Here is a 12013-nt window from a genome sequence, read left to right on the forward strand (position 1 = left end):
TTTCGTTATTTTGTCCTCAATGGTAACATGGAAGTTTTAGAAAACGAACTCCGTAGGAAGATGGGTAGGGCTGATATTCACGTTAGGGACTCAGCTACATGTATAGCTCTGGGAGAGTTTTGCCCGGGATTTGCATTTTAAACATTTGGAATTTCGACGAGGTATTCACGCGCCTTCTTAGTGTATACGTTTATACGACTTCATCAAAGACGGTTTAATTTGTCTGGCTGCTGCGCTATACGACCACGAATCACGCCTGAAGTTGGGCTGCCTCGCCTCAGAAACGGCGGGTGCTAGGGACTGATGATCGTTTCGTGGCGTTTGGTTTCTCTTCGTCAAACGATTAATGGTCCGAGCCTGAGTCTAAGAATAATATTTATTCGACCTGTGACCCCGGCTTCACATTAATGACTGGTTGGGGTCACAGGTGACCGTGATAGTTACTACCTTAACCAGGCAGTTTGTCGAAAGGTGATTTGTCCCTGCGCGGCTCGCGCAGGGACAGTACGACGGCCACCCATAAACCTGCTTTTAGTGTCTATTTCTTCCAGGACATGCGCAGAAATGGCTATGGCTATCTCCTGATCATCTGAATGGATATGGGCATCGAGAGTGTGCGCAGTTCAAAGGACTTCCCCGCGCGTGCGCAAGAGTTGACCGAGAGTCGTTTTAAAAGTAGGCAAATACGCGCTTGTGCGTGTAATGCATGACGTCGTTACCCTCTTTCTGTACTTTAACATACATGCAGTAAAAGGTGCCAGCCTCGGGTGTATTGCTGACTTACCTAATATTCTTCGATCAGAGTCGGGAGTTGCTCGAAATTTCAATCGCATATAATTACAGTTTGAATCTTCTGATTTGGTTAGCTGCCCAGAGAGCTTGATATAGTGCATGTTTTGGTGACTGGAGAGTTTTAAAGTCAGTCAGCTGCTTAATTTCAGTGACTTTGTGATGATCCGTTTCTGATTCAGCTCTTGAATTTTTGTAACCATATATATTTAAATAAAACATAATGCACCTAATATGATATGGTTATTCTGGCCCCATGGTGCAGTTTTGATTCGATATTAATGTCGAATAGGTGGGGTCTTTCAAGAAAACGAAGTCTTGAAGTTGAACTTATGAAAAATGTGTGCGTGGTACATGTATATTTATTCGTGACAGGTGTAATACCATCCGCGTTTGACGTTAGCCTCTCGACATTAAGTCGACCGCGCAATTGTTTTCCCATGCTCTAAAACTGCGCAAATGTTGTCCGTAAAACCTTGACAAAGCCATAAACAAGTTGACTCAAAAATTTGGCTTGTTGCTGTATTTTCCACAGGTCTCTTGTTGTGTCTTGACCTTTGACCCCGTCTGACATTAGCCGCCGGATGTAGAATGATGGCTGCCTTTTTATGAGGTCATGACCCCCGGCCGTTAATCTTGAGTACGCGGATGATTAGCTGTGCATTTCATGCTGTGGAACCATTCATAATATACAGAGAGGACCAGAAATAACAATCATGAAAAAACAGCTCCAGCCACAACTCTCAAAATTGAAAAAAGTGTATTTATGTATATATATATTAAACATAAAGGTGATACTTACCAATCTACGGCCTAATCATAGAAAAGCAATTTTGGGGGGAATGTTTTGAGCTTCACTGACGGGCCGTGGTAATGGAGTCTAGTTTGATCCATCTGGCAGTTTTTCTGGACCATTATCTTGAATCAATGAGTATGGTCAAATTTTGAATCAACACTACACTTTGGAGGGTCTTTTTAAATTCTGAGCTCGGATAAATGGAGTTAGGCCGACATACCTTGAGGGGGGGGAAGGTGCCCCAATACAACCCTCCCCCCATAGGCAACTGACTCGACTGTGCGGTTTTAGAGACAGCGATGGAAATTATCTCACGAACTTCACACTGTATGCGCTACAGGTCCCACCGGCACCATTTATCACATATTGTTTCCATCTGTAGCGATATGATGTCAATAGCTGGTAACCCAGCAACGAAACATTGCGCGCCCGAATCCACCAATCAAAAATGTGAAAGGGGGTACAAGTAGCATTGGATATCCTACTGAAAGGACGACCTGCCATGAGAAATGGTCCGCGCAGTCTCTAAGGGACGGTATATAAACGAGGACAGCAGTACCAAAGTCATAACAAATGCGAGCTTTGTCAATTTGAAACTTTCGTGAGTTCTTGTAAATATGTCCACCAGTAACGATGGCTTATTTTCTTCTGAATTCGAGGCTTGTTTCCAAGCATTGGGGTGACCTTCCTTCCACGCTGGTTCCAACCTGAGCAAATCGGGGGCTTGTTGCCCAGTTAATTAACAATGTTGTGTATGTATTTTTTTTACTGTACAGACGGCGGTATTCCCCCGACCACGCCGGTGGCGGCGGGCTCCACGGGTGACGAGGAGGCAGCCGGTCTGAACCTGGGCTCCATCAATAACACGGTAATGATGGTAGGGATCTTCCTGTGTGCCGCTGTCATCCTCGTTTCCATCGTCATCACCGTCTTCACCGGCTGCAGGAAGTCGAAGAGTGCCACTGAGATTGAGTTGCGGCCCAACCCGGGACCCGGCTCCTCCATCGCCTCGGCGGGCGGCGGCCAGCGGCCGTGGGGCCCACCCGGCCACAGCTGCTCCTCGCAGTCGGAGATGTCGCACCAATCTGGCAAGAGGGGTCGGCCAGACGGTCATCTAGGCGACCGCAGCCAGCTTTACATGGTCCAGGACGAAGGGCTGGCCTACCTGCCGGAGTCCAACGTGAGCCTGTCTTCGCCGTATCACACGCACAGCAGCGATACCACGGGGGTGAGGAGACCTCCCAAGATTCCCGAGGACAAGATCCCGAGCCCCTACCATTCGCCCCGCACCGACTTTATCCAGATGGAGCGGTTGCGCAAGGTGGGTCTACCCTACCACATTGGCACGGGCAGTTCGCAGAGCGAGGTCAGCCGCCACAGCGGCAGGACGGATAAGAATACCACTACGCTGGCCACCAAAACACCGGAATACCTGGCGATGCGTGGCTACAGTGCCGCTGGTAGTCTGACCAGCTTCGAGCAGAAGTATGGCTCCCTACCCCGTAGTGATCACCGTAGTGACAACCGGAGTGAACACAGGAACAGTGACCAACGTCATAGTGACCAACGTCATAGTGACCATCGCCATAGCGATAACCGCCATAGTGATCATAAGAGCGATCATCATCACAGCGACCACCGGAGTGATCACCGCAGCGACCACGGCTTCGACAGCAACCTGCCGTGCGTCAATAAAGAGGGCCAGCTCACACCCCTAGGCATGGCCCTCTCCCGAAATCAAACTTTCAATCAGAATGAGTTCAGAACTCCGGAAGTTTTGCCTCACATACCCGAGGGACAGCCGGCACCCGTGAACCATGTCACCAAGTGGCCCCCGACTCCTAACGAAGGGAGGACAGTGGCCGAGATCAATAGAAACACACCGGTAAACAGAAAAAAGTCCGCGCACGGCGAAAATAGCGTGCATCCGGTCGGGGTACAACAACCCTTGGTCAACGGAGAATCCCCGAGCGGTCAAAGGCCTCGAAAGCTACCTCTGACCCCAAGACAAGCCTTCTTTGAGGACACAGAGAGTCTTGGGGTTGTCACCCCTATGACTGACATTTCGTCAAAGGACAACATGCAAATAAGAAGCCCTAGGTCAACTTTTAGCCCAAAAAAGAACGAGGTTGTGGACATAAGCAACAAAGGAGTGACGTCACCACTCTCCTCTCCTGGCGAACTTGCTCCCGGACATACGGGCAATTCGAAGCGATTCCCCGATAGAAATAACTCTGGCGCCGGTGGCCGCTCCAAACGGAAAAAGATTCCCCATGCCAGCAGCGCGCGGAAGACACGAAAGTCCGAGAGTAAGCGCACTTCGTCAGGAGACGAGGATGGACGGACAGCCGCTAAGCTTGCCCTATACAGCACCGCAGAGTCCGATGACGCCAGCGCCACAAACTTACTGAGTGAGCCCACCTCGCCCGTTCGCATTCCGGAGCTGGATAAAAAGCAGAACACCGACAGACTCAAGTCAGTGTTCATTAGCGACGAGAGCTTGGCCAAGACTTTCTCCGGTGGGGAGAGCTCCCGGTCGGGCATGACACCACGCACGCCCCGCCGTCTCCCCAACACCCCTCCCTCGGGCTTCTCTCCAACGTCCAACAAGCTCAAGAGTGTTCTGGTCTACAGCGACTTCTCGATCGATCAGGACGAGCCGGAGTATGACGACTTCATTCCCAACTTGCCGGGGACTTTCTTCGAGAACCAAACCCCTTTGCCGACGGGGCTCAGCCCGGCGCGCAAGAAAAATCAGCCGCTCAAGAAAAGTTCGCATTCGGCATCAGCAGTATGATGAATGTTTCCTTACGTAGCTTTTTATTATGTGCATAAAATAGAGTCTAGAAATGCTGTACGATATATTACAAATATAGCTGTATATAGTTGTAAACAAATCTTGCAAATTAGCTTTAAGTTACATTTGATATGAAAAAATATCGATGTCAGTCTAGTGTCTGTCCTCAGTACCTCCGTCAGACTCAACACGAGACACTAAAATACCAACTGAATAGTATGTAATACAGTACCATACTCCGTTCAGTGACGACAACGCTGTGAGTACACATTAACGGCGATGATCAGGCAGAAGCACACAAGCTTGGATAATGTTCGCACTAAACAGAGAGGATTAATGGAGCAATTGTACTGCGCCCTCTTGTGTTGTGTTGTTGTGTTTGCTGATGGTAAGAGAACACGTTGTACATAATTAGCTTTCCGTAATGTAATTCACGCTGGTCATTAACTGTGCTACGTTTGTTGCAGAAATGAAGTTGTGGTTAATAGTTGTTGCAGTGGGTTTCCAACTGCATGGTCTGTACATTAGCTCTGTAGGAGTATTGAAAACAGGAGAAGTCTTTGGTTTTGAATTCCACGAACTGGCGACCGTCTACTCAGAGTGTGTTGTGACAGCGATTCTACACGATAAGTCTATCCTGGGTCCAACTTCACGGCGCTGCGTAGCACACGATTTCACGCTCAGTCTCCATGCATTTCACGGAGACACGTAAGCACAGCCAAAGGCATGCTAACGTGTGCACGCGCATTTGTTAGCACAACCACGCCAATCATCGCTATGAAATAGTTCTTCAGGTCAGCAATTTTTTTTGTCAAAGTTAGTACAACTTTACTGCTATTAAGCATCTCCGTGAAAACGGTCCTGGTTTGTAAACGCAATGTGACGTCATCGGAAGTTTAACCACGCCTACTGCACATTGTGCCACATGCAACCTCGACTCCTTGGGCTGCGCGTGCGTTCCTTCACTTAAGATCGCTCAAGGCATGCGTGCGTTCCTTCACTTAAGATCGCTCAAGGCATGGCGTTCGGAACCAGCATGGCGCATCAAGATCGTACCCATGAGGACGAGGTTGTGCTACAGGGAACCCTGGAACTGGAATTTAACGCAGACTGAGTGTTCGTCCAGTGCTAGCTTGGGGCAAGTTCGATCAAGGACCATAGATAACTGCAGATCGGTAAATCTGAGCGAACGCACCCTTCTCGACAATGGTTGGACTAGTCTGGTCAACTATTCGCGACCAGTCGAGGTTGGTCGCATCGTTGGTTGCGAATCGATGTTGACCAATCAAAAACCATGATTCATTTCCACTAGACCCTATGCACGTGCATGCACATAATAACGCGCGCGGCTGAAACATGTAGTGTGGCATTGGAGAGAAGCACTTCTCTCTACGTGCGCAGTGGGCGGGGCTTACTGGGTGGATTGTTCTTTTCGCGATATATAGGACGCAGTGAACATACAATGTAAACTGGTTACCCACACTGGATGTACGGTAACACGAATGTCCGATCGGTCAGACAAGATGTAGGCCTAATTACCATAGCTTACCACAGCCAGTTGTGGTTCATTGTTGGAAGTTCTCTCTTATTGTGTAACATATAGGAACACTTAGTGTAGTGATTCAATTCGCGACAGAATCCTGTCAATGCAGCTTATGTCAATTAGCCATTTACATAATACAAAAATGGACGCAAGACGTACAAAACCTGAGACAAACAAAACTCAACGAACAAATTCCATAGGATTGTCTAAGGGGTGTGGCTAACTTACCAAACGGCGATAGATCAATCACCCTTTCCTCAATTCAGTATCGACTAAAGACTTCACCAACATTTTCTGAAATTGTTTTTACTTCGGAGACTTAAATAAAACTTAAATACAGATGTACTGCAAAGCTGTAACATATTTATGGAACAGGTTATCTGAGGATTTCATTCCTCTCTTTTAAGAATTGCAGTTTACTGTTTATATTATAGAATGCAGCAGCTTCGAGCATAAATCGTCGGCAGATTGAATTGTAATAATATTGACAGTTGATATGTATTCAGATAACAGTTGATGTGAAGATACAGACCTTTTGGTCTCTAAAACCTACTTGTTTGATATTTATTGTATTCAATGAACTGATTCGTACCAAGTTAAAGAACTAGCTCTGCTGTCACAATACTTGACAGAAATGTCTGCTCTAGGACGATTTTTCAGCGCCATGCCTCGATTCTAGAATATCAACCCTCTTCTTAGATTGTTTATAGCGCCCTCTTGGGGTTAAACATTGCACACTTAACAACGAAAATTGTAATCGTAGCAAGGCATACGGACCAATTCAATTGAACTTCCATGTTGTTTGTGCCTTCCATGACCTGCCCGTTCATCTTTTTTCAGTGTGATTTTCCTACTTTTTTATACTCTAGAGTAAGGCACCGTATGAGTGTTTCCCCAGGAATGATTAAGTAGGACTGTATTTTGACAGGACTCGGTCTTAATGTATGAACAATTTTGAGACGTTATACTGAAGCGTTGAATTTGTCCATTTTTAATGGCTTATTCAGCGGTCTGCTTCGACGTTGGTGGCACTTTTCGTGTTCCACGTGATGTAATATCACAGTCTAACTGTTCGTGATGATATGTTTCTCGACAGAACACTTTCAAGGGAATGTGTGCCTTTATTCCTCTTTAAAACATCATGTCATGAGTGCCTAAGGTACTATGCAACCCTCCTTTGACAAGTAATTTTATTCCCAGCTTTTCAACTTGAAATTCTTTTCTGTTTTCTTAACAAGCAATATCATTTGAACAACTTTTTGTAGAAAGATGCCATCACGTGGTATGTGTCCACCGTCAGAAACAAATGATGCTGCACCAAGTTATGTTAAGGACTGTGCCGTCCATTTTGGACTTACACCCAAGGCATCCTTATCCGAAGGGGTCAGTAGTATAAAGAGATCATAAACCAACATAAACGCTGGTCTGTTTTTTCTCCCTGTATGTTTTGCCCAACCGTAAGATATCCAAAATCCTGCGCATCTAGCATGATTTCTTTGTCAATTTTCGAAACTGGAGCCAGGATTGGGATTTAACTTTCCCTAATGCACCGTTTCAAAGACCTTGATGTCTCCAAGCAATCTCGAATGGAAGATGTGACGTCGCCTTGTACTTGCATACATATTGGAAAAAGTTTTTTCATTGCTCCGATTGTGGTCGGGGCTGATATTGAACGCTGATATTGAATTGAACGTTGAACACATGTCTTTTACTGAATTGTCTGAAATAATTATTATGTCGTTTTACAATTATTTGGATTATTAAATGGAAGTGAGTGTGAACTGACACAATGCGTAACTTTGACTTCATTGTTTGGGGTTTTGTTTCCTATGCTTTGGGTCGTGGTTTTTCTTCCTTTTTACGTTGAGCTCAAGAAAAAAATCCTTCTTGCCATTCAACTTCTATTTTGGACATAGCATTACGAAAATAGTTTCTATTTGACAAAGGGTGAATAAAATAATACGCAAAGAAAGGGTGAAATTTCAAGTTCATAAATAAATAATAAATAAAATGGCGGAATCCGAATTTTCAAAGTTCGAAAATAATCTTTGAAAATTGTGGAAACTCATCGCCTTTCGCGAAGGCTTTTTATATCTTAATGCAAGAGACTTACAATACAGTGCGCCACCAAGGGGTTGCCAAGGAAAGTTTTTTTGCATTGTGGGAAATGGACCACAAATTCACCGGCTGCGCTAGAGGAACTTGAATTACTCCCGATGTTTGTCTCTCAGGGAAGAAGATTTGTAAGTTTTTACGAGTAGCAAGCTTAATCCTTTTCTTTCTATTTGAACTGAATGTCTCAATCTAACAAAGAGTTCCCCAAGAGGCCTACTGACAAACGCTCAAATAAAATCGCGGCACTGAAACTTGAAAAATTGTCTCTCGAGGGCATGCAACAAAGCACATTCTTCAGTTTGACGCGCGCGTGCTTTTGGTAACTCATGATATCCTATTGGTCGAAGAGGCATGTAACGCGCGCGCGTACCACCTGTTTGTGCCACTGCAGTAATGGTGTCTAATTCTGGTTGTCGAATAACACCATCGGCATGGCTGATTTTTGGTTGTTGAACTTGAAAATAAGTACAAATAAACATGCTAGGAAAATACAGGAAGCACTGCTTTCTTTATTGCAGTATCGTTGTATGTCCTCGACCACCAAGAAAAGTCACCTATAGTATCCGTGCGAAATCCTAAAACAGTGACAACAGGGTTCAGGGTTCGTTAGAGTGTCATGTGCTCGTAGCCTCCATTTTATACATGTAGTTTGATTCAATGCCTGATAGAGCGATGTTGGCCTCCAGTAAAGGAGACGCATCTTCGTATCATCTGCTTGTTTACTCCTTTAGCAGCGTCGTCGTGACAAGGATGAATACACCTCTTGCTCCGCTGAGACGAGGTTGTTAACTCAGGTCCTGAGCAAGCTGGCTGATGGCGCCGTCAGATGGGCCGCCAGCAGTGGCGTAGCCAGGATGCTGAGCGGCGGGGGGGAGCGGTGGTCTTCACGCTAAAGTGGGAGGCTGACTGGATTTTGGACATAATATACATGTACACAAATGCATAATTGTGATCACATCAGGATATGCAAGTGGGAGGCGACTGGGGGACGACACTTTTTCAAAGGAGGGGGCTGCACCCCCCGTCACGCCGCTGGCCGTCAGAAGGGCAGAATGATGCGAGGCTCCATCGAAGAATCGGAACCTTAAGGGGGCAGGGTGTAAGACCATAACATAGTACGTCTTTGAGTTATTCATTGCAATGCTACAGCCTACAGGATAGTTATAAAATGAAGTTTTCTTGCATTACAAGAATTTTGTGCATGCAAACATTAATGGTTTACACGCCACTGGGTATAGCTCCATTGTCACCATCACCGACGGGTGGGGTATTCTCCTCTCTCCCGTCACCGTCAGTGGGCTGCATTGCCCCGTCACTCGCGTCTCCATCACCAAGAACCTCGCCTCCCTCCCCGTCGCCACCTCCTTCGCCGGTCGGTGTGTCCTCCCCGTCTTCACGATCACAGCCAGCGTCGTCCTCGTCACCGGGTCTGGCAGGGCGTCGACCGGGTCTGCGACCAGGCCCGGGCCGCCCAAAGGGCCTGCCACCGGGTCCGGTGGAGGTGGAGTTGTCCCCTCCCTCGCCAGGCTCCATGCCTGCTTCATCTTCTCCTTCACCGCCATCTTCCTCATCACCGGTTCGCGGACGTCCGAATCCTGGCCCGCCCCCGACAGGTCTACGTTCTCCAGGCCGCCTACTTCCACCCAGTCTGCCTTCACGCCCGCGGCCACCTCGTCCACGGGTGGGATAGGCCAGCGCAATCCCCGCCAGTAGGACGAGCAGCAGCACGAAACTCAATCGCATGGCTCTTAAACTGTTGTTACTATGTAAGAAAGAAGGACGAAAAGTTCTCATCAAATGTGTTTTTGTATAATTCGCTGATTTAATCTTAACTTGTTAGTCTGGTAGATTATCTTCCAAAGTTATGATAACCAAAGTTGTGGCGAAGTTGCGTTCAAAATAGCCCTGTTTTGATTAACCATTAAACAGCATACCCAGAACCACTTTTTGCGGGAAAATAATGGTCTTGACTATGCCAGCAGCATGTAACCCTTACTGCTTGGAGTTGCCATTTATAATTACAACCCTCCAGAAGCTGAGGTAATTACAGAGAAGCGAGTGGCATTGGGCGTTTGTAATAGATATAAACTGGGAAATAGCCATGAACGAAAATGTCCAAGTAAACAAATGTTACTTACAGTGCAAGCATGAAACTGTCAACAAAAGAGATTCAAGGGACCAAAACCTGGAACAGTCTGCTCCCAAGGAAAGGCTGATTCAGAATGGGCAGATTCTTATCCCCTGAATTATTTCGAAAAAAGGAGAATCCTTGGATCTTTTCAAATACTGACACTCTACGTCTTAGACTGCCTAAGAGCAGGGTTTTCAATTGACACTTCGTCACCGTACATTCCACGACGACGAGAGGGAAAGTGATTCTTGGGCCGGGCACGGCGACACGCATCTTTAGCGCCTCCCATCATCGCTTAAATCCCTTAAAACAGTCACATGACACAATTCAGTGGTGAAGATTGGGTAATTTCTGTCACAACGTGATATTGGACAGGCTTTTGGCTGACCATGTTTGGAACATATCAATACCCCCCCCCACTGAAGGCCCCTTAACAAATGATCAGAGACGCGTAACAAACTTTGCCTTGTCTGGCCGCACAGAAAGTGCTGGGTGCAAGGTGGTGCTGAGTATCCTTTGCACAGTATTGTACAGAATGTATGTTTCCCTGGCGACGTTGGGTCAACAGTCTATTGAGTACAGGTTGCATTGTTGTGTCTTGCAGTGGAGGCTTGGCGCGACAGGTACGGCCTGGCATCTTCGCCATTCCCTGGGAAGCCGATTACGATCCTTTGAAAATAGCTCAAGCTGACCCAGAAAAACCTTGTGATGGCGACGGGTGCTCTCGTTGTGGGGGCATCTGCTTGGGTGTGTATATCAGCTGCCAACACAGAGGAGTGCAAAACATGTAGAGAAAGAAATGGAGAGACTGAAAAAATTGTGAGCAATAACTGAAGTAACGACATGATGTCACTATGATTTTATGCCAACGTTCACGGCGAGTTTTGTCGGTCCACAAAACATAATTCCCCTCCCTCAACAATTAAAATAGAACGCACGGCTGTGGATAAGTCTGAGTCCGCAAACGCAAGAGAAACATATGAAGCCCACTTACTTTGTATCATCAGCTGTAGCTAGGGTCCTGATTAAGTGCGTAGATTGGACTTGGAATAGCCATTCTGTCGGAGATGTCTACTGCCCAATGATATTTTGTTTTTGAACCATCTGTCATTCTCATTCACGCTCCTCTGAACTGCTTGTCAATGCTGGTCTTTTCCGGTTGTTCTTTCCCTCTTTCATAATGCGTTTGCTTTGACCACATTGTTGATCTGCTAATTTAACGAAACAAGATCCTTCTTCGCTGTTTAACCGTAATGCCTGCGAAGCGGGATGTGCTTCTTAAGCAAGACCGTGGACTTCGGTTGTGGTTCATTTATGAACTATACACCCCGTCAGAATATAACATTAAGCGTTAACTTTTCACTGAAATCGCTCATTGTAGGTCCATGATCTTCAACATTCACCCCCGTAACGAAAGAAAATGGCTTCATCCGTGTCTCATTCTTTTTATTGTTTTTTGATGGGATTATTTTTAGGGTTCCTTTTATTGGGGCATAGTTGGGGAGATTAAATGCTCCTTTCTCACGACATGATTAATGTCAGTCCGACCCCCCCACCACCACCACCACCGCCACCAACTGTTTGTTAAGGAATAAAGTTACATTGAGGCTAGTCTGTGTCGCGATGGAAAAAGCCTGGACGGTGAAAGATGTGACCTCGACTGGGCTTGTCAGGTGTGGCAGGTGGAGCCTACCTGTAATGAGTCCGGAGATTTAGTCAACAAATTGCTGTTTCAACGCAAAACTACCCTCTGCTGAAAATTGAACACTTTTAGGGAAATTCCTTATTCGCTGAACAGTTGATTTCAATGGGATGAATCTATTTTTGTCATCCAAGCTGTCT

At 46.3% G+C, this 12013-nt stretch overlaps 1 protein-coding gene across 8 annotated transcripts in view; it reads left to right on the forward strand.

The window, feature by feature from the left end:
- The window catches only part of LOC110979812 (uncharacterized), a 53397-nt gene extending 45682 nt beyond the window's left edge, over window positions 1-7715 (forward strand). For all 8 annotated transcript variants that reach the window (XM_087133009.1, XM_087133008.1, XM_022235891.2 and 5 more), the window contains one exon: window positions 2362-7715. In XM_087133009.1, coding sequence (XP_086989135.1) covers window positions 2362-4382 — 2021 coding nt within the window. In that variant the 3' untranslated portion in view covers window positions 4383-7715. The remainder of the gene's footprint in view (window positions 1-2361) is intronic.
- Window positions 7716-12013: the final 4298 nt, after the last annotated feature.

This window comes from Acanthaster planci, linkage group LG02 (genome assembly GCF_054643075.1).
Source record: "Acanthaster planci isolate LZ-2023a linkage group LG02, COTS_SCS, whole genome shotgun sequence".
Lineage (NCBI taxonomy): Eukaryota > Metazoa > Echinodermata > Asteroidea > Valvatida > Acanthasteridae > Acanthaster > Acanthaster planci.